Source organism: Sebastes umbrosus, chromosome 4, assembly GCF_015220745.1.
Source record: "Sebastes umbrosus isolate fSebUmb1 chromosome 4, fSebUmb1.pri, whole genome shotgun sequence".
NCBI lineage: Eukaryota > Metazoa > Chordata > Actinopteri > Perciformes > Sebastidae > Sebastes > Sebastes umbrosus.
In genome coordinates this window covers 9,697,322-9,717,677 of record NC_051272.1, presented here as the reverse complement: position 1 = coordinate 9,717,677, position 20,356 = coordinate 9,697,322, and the positions used below count along the sequence as shown (strand labels likewise).

Sequence of the window (20,356 nt, the reverse complement as noted above, 5' to 3'; positions counted from 1 at the left end):
CAATTTCACAGACTGAAATCTGCAGAGCCTTTGTGCTTTACAGTACCTCCACCCAATTAATAGTTCATGAGAATACAAAGGAACCATAGAAACATAAAGGGCTGTGTGGGATGATGCTTATTAATGCCACAGATCATCACATTGAACTGACTGATTACAATGGAAATTTATTTTCTATGAATATTAGACCTACAATGATAACATTTAGTAAAAAAAGAAAATGTAATGTTTTGTTTGGAGATATATTCTGCTCATTTGGGAGCAGATAGATAGCTGCTGATAACTGAACATTAAAGTAAAAAATCGATTAAAAGAATAGCTGCAGCACTGCTGGAGCTCCATTTGTATACTCAACATGATAGAGAAGCTTCCTGTAAAAGACATAAAAACATAAATAAATGAGGAGAATCACACTGTGCTGAGGCACAATAGCCCCAAACATGTGACTGAGTGACTGCTTACGCTCCACTGCTCTGGAGAGTATAATGACACTCTGAGAGAGAACAGAAAACACGTTTAGATCTACATTATAATTTCACCCTGCACATTAAAAATGTTATTGGAAATACTGTAAAAAAAAAACACCACAGGGATTTATTAATTCACTCTGATAAAGTCTTTGGACTTGTGGGAGACAGATTTTATAAAGAGTCAAAATCGAAGCAGCAGAGGTGAAGATATTCTAACTTCCAGTTCCGACTGCGGGTCAAGCTCCACAAACACAAGCTTTTTGTCAAAAATTTGTGGTGATTTTGCTGAAAAATCTATTCACTTTGATGGTAACTATTGGTAGAGTTTTCATTTTGGTTGATTCACTTGCAGTATGTTCTGTATGTAAGGCAGTTAATGGCACGGAGTGCAGGGCAGCATTAGACTACAAGTTTAAGTACGGTTATATGTGTGTAGAAAAAAACAAAACCTTGTTACTGTGGAAGTACTGATCTGCCTCAGAGCTTTTCAGATTGTTCATCGCTTCACCGTCTGTAGCAACGAAGTCAATAAAGTAGCTAAATATGCTAGTGTACATTATCTGAGGCTACTTCTTCAGGTCGTCCTCCCATCCCTCCATAGTAGAAGGCAGAGGTATGATGACATTATCCTGTTTGAGCTGTAATGGGTGATGTTCCCGCATGTTTTACTAAAAATGTTTTAATACAATCGCTCTAGGAGTGACGATTAGCGTACCGTTACCATGTAAAATCCCGGTTTAGTGACACGACGCGCCAGAAGTTGTGCCCACAACTGACGCAAGACATCGTGAGGGCTAGGAATAAGGTGGAAAGGGATGATCAATGGAGATCGGCTGCCGATCATTATGAGCCTGACGATACTGACGGCTTAAAATGGCCATAAGTCCCAGCTTTATTCAGCGTTATTCACGCAAATTTGACTGCTGGACTGTCTGTACAGTGTGTGTTGATTCGTACCAAACAGCCAATGAACCAACTGCATAGACGTTAGCTGTTAACTAGCCAGAAACTGACGAGTGTTGGACTTGTGTGTTTCTCTTCATCGCTCAATCACCAACTCCAGTTCTTTGTGTTATTTCCCTCCAATCTCTCCTTTATTCCTCTCGTCTCTGTACGTCTACAAAGCAGATTCATAAAGCCTGGGATAATTTTCAACTCACGTAGACACGTTTTTGCCTCGGTTCACACCGCCCCGGGCGAATCCATGTCTACTCTTCATTCCATTGACTTTGTGTGCCATTGCGAAGCCTTAAATTTGCCTGCCGTTCTGTCTAAACACACCTTCAGGCCAAACTTCATATTTTTGCCCCATGAGCTGTGAATAGCAAAGCTGTTTCTATTTTTCACCCATCCAAGATTGCTAAAGGCTTGTTAATGTATTCTTCTCTGCCACGTGAAACAAAAATTAAGTTTTATTTGGGCCTTGGACTTTTTTTTGCCTGTAACGTCCCTTGAATCTGATTATTGGCGGGGCATCACATCAGTCTGTGGCAGAGGAAGACTTCAGCCTTGCAGCAAACTAGTTGTTGGACTGGATGACACATAAAAACCTGCTTTTGATGGAAGACTAAAGACATCATGACTCCACAGCAGACTGAGAGACTCCTGCCAAGCCATGTTCAGCTGCCAGATAGGATTTACTTGACACCTATGTCTTTTCTTTTTTTTTTTTTAAACAGTGGATTACATCCATTGAACCAAGTTTAGTTGTGAGAGAGGATTCGGTGTTGTTCCTGAGAGAAGCAGCCTCTGGATCTTTAAACAGCTGCTGCCAAAACAGAGTGTTAGGTTTAGGTGGAACGACAAATACAAATACATATACATAGACATACAGCGTGGGTTGCTTTGCTTTTTTTTAACAGCTCAATTACTCAGTATCAGAATACCAACGTCGTCCCAACGGAAGTACCACAACAAAACAAACAAATCTAAATGACACACGCTTTGCATAAAGACAGACTCGACACCTGCGCAAGATTTTCTCTTTCAAAACTCTAAACTTGCACTTTACTGCACAAGAACGTGGAGGCACCACAGCGGAGACAAAAAAGTCTCCGGAGCGTTCGCAGGGGGACGACAGAGCAGGCCGTCGTCTCGACAAACGAGCGGCGTGCGGTAGAGACGCCTCGGGGGACTTCATTAGTCACCAGAAGCACCGAGCGAAACCGCGGGCTGATCCGGCTGCCACACAGAGACATGATGCGAGCCGCTCAACCTGTCAATACCTATTTATTTATGACAACTCATAAATATCACCGGCCTCCGGAGGACTGCAGATGACGGCGTCTGTCTGAATGTTCGAGGCAGCGTGGAGGTAACCCCGTGTGACCTGTCGCTGTAAATACATGTTTGATACACGGACCCGCTGCCTGAGGGCCCAACAACACAAACCTGAATGAATGAAGTGTGTATATAGAGAATGATTCAACGTATGTCTTCAGCTGTCTATACATAGGCTAAGTCTTCATTCACTATCGCAGTGTGTACAGGCCTCAGGCCAGCAGGATTATCTTAAATAAACCAAATTTGTTCTGTTCTTATAATACAGTATAAATACCATATGCCTTAAAATCTGCAGATTTAGGAGTATAATTCTGTACAGAATTATGCACACACACTCCTCTCATCAGATTTATAAAGCTGTTGTTCTTTTTCATAAATCTCAATGGTTGTGAAACTGAGCCATGTCTCTTTTCCCACAGTTAGATGTAAATGGAGTAGACAGACAATCATCTATTTGCATATAAATACCTCTACAGGGGAAGTGATTAGTTGATAAATTATACAATAATAAATCACTTAGATTATCGGTGAATCGTTAAAGTCCTTTTCACACATTCTCTAGTTTGGGCTTCTAGATTGTGATGATTTGCTGCTCTTCTTTGTCTTTTGTGATAGTAAACTAAATATATACCGATTATTTAAGAAAATAATTTGCATGTTAATAAATAGTTGTTAGTTGCAGCCATAGACTGTAAATAAAGATAGAACACGTCTATACTTCCTCCCACTGTACAAAAGTGAAGCCAAAATATCCATCTTGAGATTTTGACGTCATTTGGAGCCAGAGTCTGCGCAGTAGTGATCGGGGGGCTGGAGACGAGGTATCGAGATCCCACCCACATACCCACCCGAGTCAATCACATGCCGAGAACGGTCGCAGCTTGTTAGAGCGAGCCACGTAGCTGCTACATTAGCACCACGGTAGCTGTTTGGCTAGAAAGATACAACAACTAACTATAATATCTCTATAACTACATTTATGATCAAATGCACACATGTTCTTTTACACAGATGGAAAGTTAGTTAGATCTCCTCTCTCTTATAATTCAAAGCCTCCGGCTGCGACTACATCACTCAGAGCAGGTGTCAATCACAGCTGTCAATCATGACGTCCCACCCCCTTTTTATAGCATCAAATAACTAATTAAAACCAAACTAATCAGAAAAATGACCATTGACACCAGCGTGATTAGAACTACCTAAAATGACAGAAACCATCTTAGGGAAAAATGTATTTGACGTGTACTTTGACTTTTTAGTTTGGCCCATGTCCCATCCACTAAAATGGAGGGGGCGGGATTTAAGACCTATACTGCAGCCAGCCACCAGGGCGCGATCAAGACATTTTAGCTTCACTTTTGAGAGGCTGTTATGTTGTCCATCTTTATATACGGTCTATAGTTGCAGCCCTAAAAAGCTTTACCCAGTCCACCAGTCTTTCCATCTGTCAATGAAGAGAACAGCAAAGAGAAACTGCAATTTCACCTTTGAATCTAAGGATGCACCGATCAAAATTTTTCTTTCCCAAGTCTTTGCTGATACGGGTAAAATGAAGATTAATGATGATTAAAACAGGGAAACAAAATGATGCTTCCAATTAAACATAAAATATTTAGTATGTCTGTGCTGACTGCAGAAAATGTCAGAGAAAAAAAAAACCTAAATGAATAATGTTTAATTATTACGCTGTCTCTCACCTAATTTTTCATTTCCACTTCACTGTGTCACACCGAGCTCACTGTGGAAAACTGAGTGTATGGCTGGTCTGAGTGTGAGGTGAATATTCTCTCTCTATTCTTCTTTTATAAGCACCAGTTTATGTGTATGGAAAGGGCGTATGCGTGGCTTTTCATGACAGTTCTGAATATCATTGTTGTTGGTTATGATATCGCTCTTAAATGTCACTGCTGAGATTGGGGGATGCAGCTAGTTACACAGGCAGTCGTCACTTTACAACAGGTTAAATGTAACTAAAAGTACACTCATTTATCTTCAGTCCAACAAAATTACCCAACACTCAACACAGAGGGCAGATATCTTGTCTTGGGTCAGATGCTGGTAATAAATAAATACTGAGCAGAGCGATTTCAGACTGCATTAAATCTATCTGTGCAAGGTTTTGAATGGTCGGTATTGTGATGATGTTCCCGGTTTGAATACCGCCAGGAATTTGTTGCATCTCTTTCACTCACTCCACTATCTCTATCTAATAAAAGGCATAAAATGTCCCATAAAATAATACTGCTGAACACTGGGTGCACTCTAAAACCCGACTGGCACAGTGCGATTTAGTCATGGTCTCCACTAGAGTTTTTTCCAGTTTTGCCGGTCTGGTGTACGATCTTACGATCGTTTGATTTCATGCAAATTGACTCAACCGGCATTTGTCATTATGACACATTCAGCCCCATATGTCGACAATGTCACGACGCTAAATCCAGATGGTATTGCATTAGTAATAAGCAATATGACAACGTGATTAACATAATATTATGTTTGATTATAAACGGACTAATGGAGCCACTAGTGTCTGACAGGCTGTGACATTTCGGTAGAGGTGGGACGAGGCGCACGCCGCACGTTGTGTTTGTTCACTAGAAGGTTTGTGTGTTTTTTGGGGTGACGAGATGGGTTTCTGCCAGCCAGTGTATTGCAAGCTCAGCGGCCCTTAAGGTTAGCGAGTGTGCGGTAAAGAAAGAGAGGGAGCATGTCTGTGACTGACGGCGAGTATGAAGTCAGCAGCAACGAGCTTGTAGCTGTGAACGTGGCAGTGCAGTGTGTGTACAGTTTAGACGGTCGGTGAATAAATGCTACAACTGCTCAAAAACAAAGCCATGTTTCCGTGTCTTGCTTGCCACCTGCCGATTAAAGTGAAGGCAGTTAGCCCCGAAGCTAGTGACAACAATGCCCCAGGCTCACTTAAGGTAGGCTGACCTTTAAGGTGGACCATAGTGACGTTAATAATTAACTGTTTAACCGTTAACCGACATTAAGAAATTTAACAGATTAACATTATCGGTTAAATGGTTAAAAGAAATATAAACAAAATAGCTAAAAAGCTGAGCAAAACTAAGAGGAGCGGCTTGTCACTTAAAGGAGAATAACAGTCCACCTTAAGTGAGTCTGAACAGGTGTTGCAGGATACAGGAGCTTGGCTTGGAGGAGTTGTAGCATTTGTTCACCGACATATAACGCCACCGACAAACCCACACCCACCTCCGCCACACACACACGCACACGGTCTGTCGGACACTCGTTAACCTTACGCCGTGCTGACAGACCGTATGTGTGTGACAACGGCGGGCACGACACCACCAGCAACGCTACAGCTGTGAACGTAGCACAAATGCAAGCGGTTTAACTAAATGATGCGGTGGAGACTTACTGGGACAATACACGCAGCATCATGGCTGCTACAGTACCTCTGCTGGACGGCTGAACCGGGGACTCAGCTGTCTGTTTTGCTCATACACTGCAGCTGGTGATAAATGATACATTTAACCTGTTTGTGCATCGGTTTATCGTTGCAGCTGGGCGGATTGTTAGGCACTAAAACCACAGCACCTCTGCATGCAACGCACCAATCTTGTTCTTGAATCAGTCGCCGTTTTAATAAGAGAACTCAAGATTACAAATTTGGGTCTAACCCTACACTGCAAATATTAATCTGTAAGGGTTGTTTTTTATAATCTGAATACCCCCTCATATCCTAAAACAGTTATGTTTCATCAGTCTGGTGTTCGGTACGCTGCCACTGTTGTCCCATCCATCCATCTGCAACCGCTTATCCCGTTAGGGGTCGCGGGGGGGCTGGAGCCGATCCCAGCCGACATTGGGCGAAGGCAGGGTAAACCCTGGACAGGTCGCCAGTCCATCGCAGGGCTGACACATATAGACAGACAACCATTCACGCTCACATTCACACCTACGGGCAATTTAGAGTCCACAATTAACCTAACCTGCATGTCTTTGGACTGTGGGAGGAAACCGGAGTACCCGGAGAAAACCCACGCTAACACGGGGAGAACATGCAAACTCCACACAGAAGGGTCCCAAGCCGGTTTCGAACCTGCAACCCTCTAGCTGTGAGGCGCCAGTGCTAACCACTGCACCACCGTGCAGCCACTGTTGTGTTGTAATTTATTTTATTCAGCTGAGAGGTTTGTGTAGGTGAGGAGAGAGAGACCAAAACTGAGAGGGTTTCCAGTCAGGAGGATTTCAGTCTGTGCTCATTCAAAAACACAGGTTTCTGCAGTGCATTCTGGACTCGCTCCTGTGGGTGTACAAATTGTGAAAAGGTCCTGACCAGAAAAAAAAAATATACAGGTATTGGTCACTGTCCATCCACCAGCTTAAAATAACCAATGCTGCTGCATTCAAGAGGAAAGCAGGAAGTAGCTCAAAGTTATTAAACTGCTGGAGCTGAGACGAATAGTCTTGTATAATCCTTAACTGAATATATGTGCGTTGGTTGGATAAAACATCTGATTAAACTGTCACTAATACACCATTTAACTCAATAATTAATCAACAACATGAGTACTTCATATTTCCGCAGTTACATAACAACAGAAAAGACGCACAGACACAGAGTCCATTGTCAGTATGAAGATGTTCAAGGATGAATTTCTGCTTTAAATCTACAGCAGAAAATATATTGAACTGAAAAGAATTCACTGTTGTGTTTGGACTCAGAAAACCAACATGGAGAATAAAGGTGCTGCAATTTTAATGAGTTCTCTGCAGCTGCAGAGCAGCAAAAATCACTCTCACACACAGAGAGTTTCTTAGGCTGAAAACTTGTAAAAGAAAAAATGTAAACTTTACAGCTGGTGTTAGGGCTGTAACGGTTTGTGTATTCGTACCAAACCATCACGGTCCGGTGCACGAAGCCGCACGCAGAATACACGATATGTAGATTCACAAGAGGGAGTTCTGTTCAGAAACTTTTAGCTGTACGTCGTTAGCAACTAGGGATGTTAATAATTAACTGTTTAACCGACATTAATTATAACCGATTAATGCTATCGGTTAAACGATTAAAAGAAATATTGAAAAATAACTAAAAAGCTGAGCAAAACTCTTCACTTAAAGGAGAATAGGTCCATCTTAACAGCCCACCTTAAGTGAGTCCGAGTCGGTTTTGCAGGATACAGCAGCTTGGCTTGGAGGAGTTGTAGCATTTATTCACGGACAAATAAACTGTACACACACTGCACTGCTACGTTCACAGTTATAATGCCACCGACAACCCGACACAAACACGGTATGTCGGACACTAGCTAACGTTACGTCGCGCTGACAGACCATATGAGTGTGACAACGGTGATTAAAAATAATAAAGACAACATTTTAAAATCAAAAATTAGGGCTGTCAATCGAATAAAATATTTATTGATCTCATGATTGTCCATAGTTAATCACCATTAATCATTTTTTATCTGTTCAAAATGTACCTTTAAGGGAGATTTGTCAAGTATTTAATACTCTTATCAACATAGGAGTGGGCAAATATGCTGCTTTATGCAAACAAATGTATACATTTCTTATTGGAAATCAATTAATAACACAAACAATGACAAATACCCTCACAGGTACTGCATTTAGCATAACAAATATGCTCAAATTGGCAACAACAGCCGTCAGTGTGCTGACTTGACTATGACTTGCCCCAAACTGCATGTGATTATCATAAAGTGGGCATGTCCATAAAGGGGAGACTCGTGGGTACCCAAAAAAAACCTTTTCATTCACATATCTTGAGGTCAAAGGTCAAGGGACCCCTTTGAAATGACCATGCCAGTTTTTCCTCGTCAAAATTTTGTGTAACTTTAGAGCGTTATTTAGCGTTCTTCACTCTAGCTTTAAAACTGACCCTGCTACAACCTAAAAACTGCAAGTTGCATTAATCCGTTAAAGAAATTAGTGGCATTAAAATGAACGTGTTATTATCACGTTAACTTTGACAGCCCCACTAAAAAATTATTAAAATCACACTTTGTGGTTGACTTGACTATGACAATGTAAACAAACAACATGACAGAGTCCCATTTATGCTATTTTCTGTCTCCTTCACTTTCCTCTCCTCACCTCCTCTGAAGGAAGAAAAATGAAACAAGCAACAGGAAAGAAAACACACGGCACTGTTCTCTCCATCTTTCCTGCCAGGCGTTCCCTGGTCGGGACTCATGAGATCTCATTTCTCTTCTCAACTCAAACATTGAATGTTGTCAGAGAACAACTACACACTTGACACTGTGTTAGACAGGAGATGACTCAGCTGGGTGGTCAGTGGTGTTTGTTGTACTGGACTGCGCAGCGACCGGCTCTAGTTCGGCTCGGAAAGGCCTGGGGTGACTGTCAATCCAAAAACTGAATCATTTATATGTTTGGATGCTTTCAACTGTTTGTTCGTCTGAATTCTGCATTCAAAAACAAAATGAAAAAAAGTTAATTATTGTCATTTTAACCCGGACAAGTGACTTTTATCCCTGGACAAGTGAAAGGTAAATTTACTTGTCAAAAACGTTCATGTGGAGCCCTGACTATACTGTACTGCTGACTGCAGAGAGTTGGAGCTGAGTGAGGGCTGTCTTTGGCCCCAGGGCTGAGTTGACTCGCTGTCTGATGCTCTTCACGGAGCTCCCTGCTCTGTTAGAGCCCTGCTGAGGCATCCTTTCACTTCTCTGAGAGGAAGAGAAGGAGGAGGAGGAGGAGGAGGAGGAGGAGGAGAGGTTACATAACCTTCTGAGAAGAGCCCCGTCTCAGGGAATCTGACAGGGGAAGGAGAGATGACAAAGGAGGACGGAAGTCGCCTCCAGCAAATCTGCGGCCAAAAATCGCGCCCACAACCCGCAGAAAAAAAAAAAAAAAACAAGCTTCCACATCAGCAGAAGTAGCTTCTTATAGCAGAGAAGCAGGAGGAGATGGTGTTTATCTTGTTTGTGTAATAAACAGCTGCCAGGGGATTAGATGTGTGCAGGGAGGGATGCGTGGGTCTCCATCAGGAGGGGGTTTCTGCAGTTCTGGCTTCCTTGCTCGGTTTGCCAGGCGCGCTTGGAAACAGGACAAAAACAGAAACACCGGGGGAAGACTGGAGGCTTCCAATGTTTGAGAGGCAAGAAAAAACAACAGGTGGGAGTTTCCTCTTCATGTCGTGAAAGATAAAATACATAAATAATCGCGTCTGTCTTTTCCATTATTGGCTGCTCGACTCTGACCACTTTAACCAGGTTGAGATTTCTCTACATTTTAAATGAGAAAAGCCTCAAGGCTGCAGCACAGATTGAATATTCAGAGACGCTGCTGAGCTAGGCGAGTCCACAAGGTCAACAGTGGTAAAAACATAAATGTTTCACTCAAAGGGATGTGAAAAAAAAGTCAAGGCTCCACAGGTTTCTGAGGCAGCAGCAGCTCCTCGTCCACTTCTGAAAACAGAAAAGACAGAGGAAAGTTCTGCAGAACTGCAGAAAAAGAGCTCAGAAGTAACTCAGCAAAGTTGCTCTCCACTGAAAGGCAGTGAGTTAAACCTTCAACGCTTCAAGCTGCTGTCCAACTGCGCTGCTGCTGATCTGCCTCCCTGCAGCTACCAGTCACACATCAACCAAAAGACTCTGATGGTAAAGATCTTAATCAGCCGTCTCAGACTCCACCTGTCTCCACACGGAGGGCAGAAAACTGCTGAGGCTCGGCTCTTTGGAGAGTTTCCAACATACGCGATAATAACATGTTAACGCAACTTCATTTTAACGCCACTAATTTATATGAAACTAGAAAAACCTAAAAAAAATCCATTGATATGGCGAGGTAAAACTGTTATGGCCATTTTCAAAGGGGTCCCTTGACCTCTGACCTCAAGATATGTGAATGAAAATGGGTTCTATGGGTACCCATGAGTCTCCCCTTTAAAGAAATGCCCATTTTATGATAATCACATGCAGTTTGGGGCAAGTCATAGTCAAGTCAGCACACTGACACACTGACAGCTGTTGTTGACTGTTGGGCTGCAGTTTGACATCTTATGATTTGAGCATATTTTTTATGCTAAATGCAGTAACTGTGAGGGTTTCTGGAATATATTTGTCATTGTTTTGTGTTGTTAATTGATTTCCAATAATAAATATATACATACATTTGCATAAAGCAGCATATTTGTCCTCTCCTATGTTGATAAGAGTATTAAATACTTGACAAATCTCCCTTTAAGGTACATTTTGAACAGATACAAAATTTGCGATTAATCACAAAATCTCTAAATCAATACAGTAAAAATGTTTGATTTTCAGCATGTATGTAGTCATAGATGTCCTGAAGTCAAATATATCAGGAATTATTTATTAATTTTTTTTCCAGCAACCCAAAAATCAAAGAAATAATGACATTTCCCTCACAAATTAGTGGTATTTTCTTTTTAATTTACAAGGGACATGTAATGTTTTATACTTCTGGTGAATATAATCCAATTAATCTTATTTCTATATTTGTATTTTATATATACAGTTCCCTTTGTTAACACCTTATTTTGAAAACTGGACGTAGTCACACGTGTATACTTCCTCTAACTTCGCTAAGTCCGTCTCTAGCTCTCCCGTCAGCTCCGTTCTCTTTATACATCCATGGTCAGCTCCATCGGGGCTGTTTCAATGCATTTAACATAAATGTCAGTATATGGGTGCTCTACTGTTGTAGCGTCAGCCCATTTGACCACGGAGATGAGAGTGATGGCCGGCTTGACAGCACATTAACGCAATATGATAACGTTTCCTGTCCACGCGATTAAACTACTCAAAACAGATCCGTCCCTTGTGCCTTACTAAAGGAGTTTTAACTAGATTGGCTCAGATTTTGTTCCGTTTAGAAAGAAAAGGGGGAAAAAAATAAAGAAAAACAAGATTACTATTGACTTTCTTCTCTCGCCACATGGTTTAGTCAAAGTCCTGCACAGATCAGGTCAGATTTGTGAGCCTTATCAGCTGCTTATTCAACTTAGTTGTCAATTATTTATCAGCATTAAGAATGAACCTCAGTGACTGTGACTCTTTGGGAAATAAACATCCTTTCGTCGTTTTATCACGACGGCCTCGGGTGAAACCTGGGCTGTTTCCTTCCTCTCGTCTGATCCACTACATGTTCAATCTGCTCCTGGAAGATTTCATCAGTACCAGACGATTGTGAGTATTATATACTTATACACCGTTCTTGATCTCTTACAACTCAGGAGACTTTTAACAACCTCAGACAGATGAACTGAGCATTAGAAAACAGAGACAAGAGCTCTTCAAAGTGTCTGCTTCTCAAAAAGCAGACAAGACACAAGATCCTTTAAACAACAAGCTAAAAGGAAACTGCGAAGCTCATTCAGTCAAACATTCAAACTATGTCAACAAGGAAAGAGTAGATGTTGCACAGCTGGTTTCTCTGCTTCACTTGCTCTACAAAACTTCCCCCAAAGCCGTCAGGGTTTACGGTCAGTCTGATTCATATCTGATGTCACTGTATTACGAAACTCAGAAAACCTGTTAATGTTTAAATCAGCAAACAGGATACAAAATTCATACATGGCTGGAAGGGAAACTAGTGAATAAATACTGAATGCGCAGCCATTGTGACTTCTCCAGTTTGCGAAAGCATCCCTCAAACTCCCAGAAACATCAGAGCAGTGCACATTTTGTTTCCTAAAACTATGTTTTTATAATAGGCTCTTGAATTTGGTGGTGCTTCCGTCACAGTTTTTTGTTTCAACATGATTGGATCAGGGTTTCCGCAAATGTATTGCAAGTTTGGTGGCACGCCTGGCCTAAGTTGACTCCCTGGCAGGCCTAAGCTTCAGGGAATTGTTTTAAAATCTATTTTTAAGATGTTTTTTTAATGCTAAAATGTGTTACACAATACATGTAGCTAACTCCTTATAACTAATAACTCAAATTCTTGAATATATTTTGGCTCTGAGGAGTTGCCAGTCCTATAGCAGACTCCGACAGGTCCAACACATAACCCCATATAAATTTCATTCATTCATCATTTTTACACGTTGGTTTTTGAAACGGATTAAGGTTACAGTGTGTAGGATTTGCAGATTGTAACCAACTGACCCCTCTGCTCACTCCTCCCTTTCCAAGATTGCGGTAACGTGAGCCACTGAGTGCAAAACCGTGGTAACGGCGTTCACCTCGCTCAGAGACCATCCTTACCATAATAAAACTACTTTAGGAGCAACGGAAGTCAGACGGAGGCTGGCGGTACCACGGTTTTGCACTCTGAGGCTCACGTTAACGCAGTTTCACAAGCGTGTCGGAGAACTACGGTGGCCTTGAGGTAACGTAAAGCAAAATACTCTCTCTAGAGCCAGTGTTTGGAAGAGGACCCGCTCCCTATGTAGATATAAACGGCTCATTCTAATCTAATGATTCTTATTTTCAGGTGATTATACACGAATGAAAACATAGTTATGAATATTATATTCCATTTCTGCCAATAGATCCCACTAAATGTTACACACTGGAACTTTAAACAACCAGGATATTACGTGTTAATTATTAGACTTGCTGGCGGACACATTTTTTGTTCTTAACTAACTGTGTGTGTTTCAAGTTACCGGCTGCTGGCTCTAGTTTTATGATTACTGAACAGATATGATAGTCAGAGTGGTATTGATCTTCTCATCAAACTCTCGCCAGAGTAAGTGTTAGTGAATCAGCACATTTCCCAAAATGTCAACTCCTTCATTTGATGGCCACCACACATGCTAGAATTGTAAATAAAGTCTTTCATCACAACGGTCAACATTAACTGAACCAGACTGGAATATTATTATCGAGGTCCAAAACCCTGCTCTACCATCAGACTCCAATTTTTACTTTTATAAATATCAATACTGTCTGCAGGCCTTAAAATATGACTGCAGGTTTTTGTTTATGCCTGTGATGAAAACACTGATAATAATCCGGATCTATCTTCTTTTTGGCCTCAGCCTTGGACGTTATTCAAGGATCGCATTAGTGCTCTGAGCCCTTCAAATACAAACTAACTTTGCTTTAAATTCCATGTTGATCATTTTCCAAATCAATCAGTTTTTAAATTGTTTGCTTTCTTTCAATTGGCTTCTGTTCATTTCTATGAAAACTCACCTTGCAGAGCCCTTAAAAGGTTAAAATTGAGGTTTAAAGTTAATTCTTGACACGGAAAGATCCAGTAGCTATTTTAGCTTTCATTTATATCACATGATTTTCATCAGCAGACCATGTTTTGCCCGGTTGTCATGGAATGGTTTTGAGTTAAAGAAGGATTACAGTTAATAAATATGACATTAAGAAAACATTACATTTTCTGTATTTTCTGTCATTTCTTTCTTCATACAGTAATACAGATAAACAGCGCTCTCATAAAAAACAACCCCTGTGATCATTAATGTGTTTTCTGGGAGGTGAAACCCTGAGGTGTGAGCATCATGGAGACCCACAGTGAACCCGCTGATGGCTGACTTTGTGCGTGGGCCAACGCTAAGCGCCAGCTTGCATCATTAACTCCGCCTCCAGAGGCACGAAACTGACAGGATTCAAGACGACGACAAAGTTTCTGTGAAGTGTTATTATCAGTCTTCCATCGCTTCACAAAGAGCAGGGAAAATAATCCTTTTTGGCATAACTCAGCACAACAAGGCATGCACATGTGCTGTCACTAAATCTGCATCTTTAGTTCTGCATTAAGAGGTTACAGCGTAACTACAGCGGCTTTGTACATTGGCACTATGGCTAAGCATCAGAGCTCTTGATACTTTTCAGGGCTCGATATACCACCCGGTAGTGCAATACGCAATATTTGAGCTGTGCAAGTAATTCTCAGCTCTACATGCACCGGTGCACAAGACTATTCAGGGCTGCCAACTCTCACTTATTGACCGTGACGCTCATGCAATTGACACTTTTCACACGCCACACGCCCATTGCCTCACACAGTGAAAATCAAATTTGTTACTGATAACATTGCAGCGCTAAAAGAGGACACGGACAGCGCACGGACAGACAAGGTAGAGCAGCACAACGCAACAGCAGCACCGTAAAACAATGTAGTCAGGAGAGCCGCCGTTTGGATTTTGATGTGCGTCTATTTGTTTTGCTACCGGTACCTGAAGTGGCCAAAAAGGATGAAGAAAGACTGGCTTTACACCAATAATTTCTCACATTATATATACAGTACGTAATAAAACAGTCAGCAAAGAAGTCCTAATTTGATCAAACTGTTTCAATAATAGGTTTGCTGAAAAGCACAATGGATTTCTGCTCAAAATGTCCCTGACTACGACCATATACAATCTGAATTAGTTTTATTGTACAAGGGAAGTCAGGTAAGTGCCGAGATAGAAGGACAAATACACCAGATGGTGCAGTTAAAAAAGTTGGCACATGCAATTTTAAAAGCAACATGCACCAGTGCATGTACACAGAAAAAGTATTTCAAGACCTGCACCATGGAAACATCGAGCTGCTGCTGCTGCTGCAACACACAGTCAGCTAGTTGAGGGAGTTGTAAGCTAGTTAATGCCGAACATAACTTTGCAACAAAGATGGTCTTTTTAATCTGACATCTGTGGTGGTTTCAGGCCATATAACCTCCACTAAAATGTGAATGTGTGTTCCCAACTTTGAGAAATGCATAGCAGGCTGTGTGAACCAATCGGGACTGTAACTTCTTACCTGTATTTACTATAGCCGGTAATAGCAACCGGAGGCTAAGAGAGAGAAAACCAGAAGTGGAACAAACGGAAAAAAAGAGCTAGTTCACATAAGGTCAATAAGAAGAAGAAACAGATACAGTGAGCTCTTAGCTGAAGAGCTGCAGGCCACAAACTCGTACTGTAGCTCAGCTGAACTCAAACCTACATTACCTACAAGCATTCCTCTCACATGGAAGAACAGTCACATAGACTGCATTGCACTTCTGATTATAGCAGCTCATGATGTGATACATATTCTTATTACTACCATGATATCAATAAGCACATTTGTCCAATATTGCTTTATATCACAATATGTCCAATGTATGTAAAACCACTTAGAAAACAATCAAACTGATGTTCAAATCAATAAACTGTGTTCCACTGTTGTCTCCTCACATATATATAAAAAAAACTTCAACAACTAATTCTGCTGGTTATCAATTAAAAGTTGCTTGGAAGCATCAATTTGGACAACAAAAACTTGTCAAACAAGAACACAATATGATCGTATCATCATGATACGATCATATTGATAATATACGATATTTACTGACGTATTTTGTGTCGTAGAACAAAACGTTAAAATCTCTCAAAGGACCAGTGTTATAACAATGAGGGGAATCTATTGGCAGGAATGGAATATAATATTAATAAGTATGTTTAAGTGTATAATCACCGGAAAATAGGAATCGTTGGGTTTCCGTCTTCTCCACAGAGTCCGCCATGTTTCTACAGTAGCCCAGACCGGACAAACCAAACTCTGTTAACCTTTCCTGATTGGGCCGGAGTCAATAACGTCACTCACTCCCGTTGCCGCCGCTGTCTCTCTCGCTTCACCACTCACTTCCCATGTACACATACACTCTACTCTTACAAAAAATGGCTCCAGAGAGGGCCATTTGCGTTTTCGCGTCGGCCACCGTAGCAATCCTACACGCTCGGCACACGGGAGAAGTTGTAATCTGCAACTTCCCCGCCAGATCCTACACACTGTTCCTTTAAGCTTGTGTTAACCACAGACCTTATTTAAGACATCTAACCAAAAAGCCATTCAAAAAACCCATCGACTTCCAGACGAGGGAACCGGAAGTGCTAAAATGCTGACACATTTCCGGGTTTTAGGACTCATTCCTGCAGCCCTCTGTCATTGTTAACATTTCAGGTTTCATAATAAAGGCCTACCACTGCCTCCACATTAAAATTGTAAAGCATGTGCAGGAATTGATGGTAATCAGCAGCCCATGAAATTGATCAGAGCAGGAAATAAATCTGTAATGTGGACCGGTCACGTCCAGCCAATACCTGATCCACTTTTTAAAGTTACTATTAATGCCAATACTAATTCAACAAACTAGATGTGAGGATTCCTCGTCTCAACTGTTCTCAGATCTGCTTCCTGTCATCAGTTTGTCCTCTGATGACTTATTCCCCCGCAGATAAATCCACTCCTGCCAATGAACCGTTATCCTGAGTCTTATATTGATTTCTCTATCCTGCAGTGATCCAGATCAGTCTGCCGGTCAGGAGTCAAGGGATTCAAACTGGCAACTCACCACACGCCGACACGCCGACTGCCGCCTCCCACCAGGGAGCACTGCTACATGAGAAACTCCACTTCCTTTCCAAGACCAGGAATCGATGCCACATTCTCTCGTCTTTTAATGAATTCACACTCTGTTTATTTATGAATCAGCGCGGGGAGAAGCAGGACTTCCAGCACTGGTTGGAGTGAGAATAAATACTCAGAAAGAGGCTGATATTCTCCTGCTGGATCTCAAGTTTCTGTCTCATTAATGTGACATGGGTTTAATATTTTGAACTTCCACTTGTGCACAAATAAACTCCCACGTCTGCCTTCTGTCGGAGCGGATTTATCACACACATAAGCTGAATGAAAACGCCTCGTCTGCATATTGAAATTAAACACCATGAGACACTCATTAACAAGCTTCCCAGCGGGAAAGGAGAACATTGGGGTTCTTCAGTCGGAACTGGCTTTCCCTGCTTGTTTTATTAGTGAGAGCTCGCAGGTCCAGGCTGCCCTCCAGCACAGCAGAAAACGCATTCATCTGAATCTAACATGGACAAACCTACGGAGAGCTATTCACCAAAACAGCTGAATGGCCCTTGAATGTGGTGCAGCCAAGGATGGCGCTTCAGTGTATCCTGCAATCCAACGCATGGACTCAAAAAACTAAAAAACAACAACAACTTCAAACTAAACACATATCAGTGTCAGACTTTCGTTTAGCATAAAATAAAGGGTATTTAAACAGATCTACCTTCATGTAAAGTGTTTTGATTGTCAATCAACAGTTGTTATAAGCAACTTAAATGTTGCAAGGCATTTTAAGGTGAGGAAACCACATCAAGTGTCAGTTTACATGTATTTTTTTTTGCATTTAAAAGCTTATGGCACAAATACAGATTGTACTGAGCTTATAGTAAGTAAAAACAAAGTGGATTTTAAGAGGAAGTGGGTTTAAATGCTTTTTTCCTGTAATGGTGATGGTTTACTGAGATGGTATTTTACCCTAATTTCTGATTTGATGGGAGCTATATGTAAAGATAATCTGGTTTAAATGAGTTAATGGTGATGTTACAGGGTGGTTAGTTCCTTGACATGTTCTTTTTAAAGGCAATTACAAAAACTGCTATAAAAAATGTCTTCACCACTATACCAGATTCCGTTAGGATTTCTTTCAATTTAAGGTTGACATAAGGAGAACCAAGTAAATACACACAGCACAAACGACTGAAATACCCAACATTAAACAACTCAAGTGTATGTTGAATTCGGCATTCATTTTATACAATATGTTGCTCTTGTTTATCAGATATTTCACATTTAAAGAGTTGAATCACAAAGGTGGTCGTCGCCCTCAAAGCAGTGTTTTGGTATGTGGAAGCAACAGGAGAATGGACGAGAAACTAAGTAATTTTGTTGAAATAAGTGATTCGTGGTGGATAAAGAAAATATGCCGAATTAATCAGTAGCTCATCTAGACTCCAAAAAGGGGTAAAGTTTTGTTGTTTGTTTACAATATTTTGTCAGGCGAGAGAGAAAGTTTTAAATTGACACATTTTTTAATGGAGTTTCGCCAGCACAGCAGGGTCCCTTCATACCAAGACAACAGGTGCATGGTGTTTTTGTTGAAATAAGTGATTTGTGGTGGATAAAAACAATATGCCGAATTAATCAGTATCTCATTTAGACTCCAAAAAGGTGTAAAATTGTGTTGTTTGTTTACAATATTTTGTCAGGTGAGAGAAAGTTTTAAATTGACACATTTTTTAATGGAGTTTCGCCAGCAGGTCCAGACAACAGGCGCATGCATTTTTTGTTGAAATAAGTGATTCGTGGTGGATAAAATATATGCCGAATTAATCAGTAGTTCATTCTGACTCCAAAAAGATGTAAAGTTTTGCTGTTTGTTTACAATATTTTGCCAGGTGAGGGAGAAAGTTTTAAATTGACACATTTTTCAATGGAGTTTTGCCAGCAGAGCAGGTCCAGACAACAGGTGCATGCTGTGTGGGAACAGACTCACCTTCTGCTGCCGCCGGGCCATGTCGGTGGGCTGCTTGGCGTTGAACGGATACGCGATGCACCGCAGGACGAACACGTAGATCTGCAGTTTAATTTTCCTCTCCTCTTCCTCCTTCTGGATGCGCTCCCTCTCTTTCCTCTCCTCCTCCTCCTCCTCCTCCTCTTCACCTGTTGTCGCGTTGTTGCTGCTGTCTTTGGCACCTTTGCCGGCGCCACCTCCACCTCCACCTCCTCCTCCAGGTGCGGCGGACTGTCTCCGCTGACCACCGCCCGACGACCGGCTGCTGCTGCTGCTGTTCGTACGTTTACCCACTGAAGGAGCAGCCGGTTTCTTCGGAGCCTCCTGGACAACTTCTGGGTCAGACTCCCCACCAGTGTCTTCGCTTGAGGACGGGTCCAACATGGTTAAAAACTCCCAACAGGTTAAAAAAGAAAGAAAGCGAAGAAACACCTGTTTATAGTTTGTTTGTTTTAGTCGACGTGGCGTTAACCGGCTGCACTTCTTTACCAACCAACGGTTCCGTCTCGACCCGAGAGAGAGCAACCGTTCCCCCAGGAGACCGGCGGAGGAGTATTAACGGTTAATATTCGAAGGTTGTCGTTCCGTGCGCTTCGTTCCGTCACAACTGTTATAGGTGACTGTTGGAATGGCAGCGCGCGCCCGCTGGCTGCTGCTGCTGCTGCTGCTGCACGGAGCTCGTGCGCTCTGTGAGAACTGAGCGCTCCAGCACACAGGTGAGCAACCTGTAGCTGCAAAGCAGAGATCCTGTAGGAGAGCAATAAGCGAGAGGTCTCACTCTGTTGGGGTTTCAAGAAGAACTACAACACTCTCACACGGAACACTTATTATGAAATGCACAGGAAGCCATCTGCAAAATGCGCAAATATCATTCCAAGTGTAGAAATGGATGCATATACATCACTTAACATGTAAACCTATAACATTTGTATGTGGAATTAAAATACGTATTTACAGAGTAAGTTATGTGTATTTGCAAATCGGTGGATGTGACTTTACACAACATTTGTGGGTGGTGAAATATTTGCAGATCATGGTACATATTTGTAAATTGTCTTCTGTGGATTACAACTATTATCTACAGATGTGCTGCGGTACCAATCGGACAAAATTCTCATGATAAATGTCATGTGACCCATAAATGCACAGTAAGCGATCTGTAAATGTGCAAATATTCCAAGTGTAGAAATGGATGCACAAATGCGTATACATCACTTTACATGTAAACCTATAACATTTTCATGCAGAATCAACAGCGAGAGGTCTCACTCTGTCGCTGTTTCAAGAAACTACAACACTCACATGGAACACTTATGAAA

General features: G+C 41.6%; 1 protein-coding gene across 6 annotated transcripts in view; it reads right to left on the bottom strand.

Annotated features, from left to right (window-relative positions):
• cadps2 (Ca++-dependent secretion activator 2) overlaps nucleotides 1-19,943 on the bottom strand; it is a 206,068-nt gene extending 186,125 nt beyond the window's left edge. For 2 of the 6 annotated variants that reach the window (XM_037767073.1, XM_037767075.1), the window contains exon 1: nucleotides 19,020-19,943. In XM_037767073.1, coding sequence (XP_037623001.1) covers nucleotides 19,020-19,421 — 402 coding nt within the window. In that variant the 5' untranslated portion in view covers nucleotides 19,422-19,943. The remainder of the gene's footprint in view (nucleotides 1-19,019) is intronic. The other 4 variants (XM_037767076.1, XM_037767074.1, XM_037767077.1 and 1 more) reach the window with 2 other exon arrangements.
• Nucleotides 19,944-20,356: the final 413 nt, after the last annotated feature.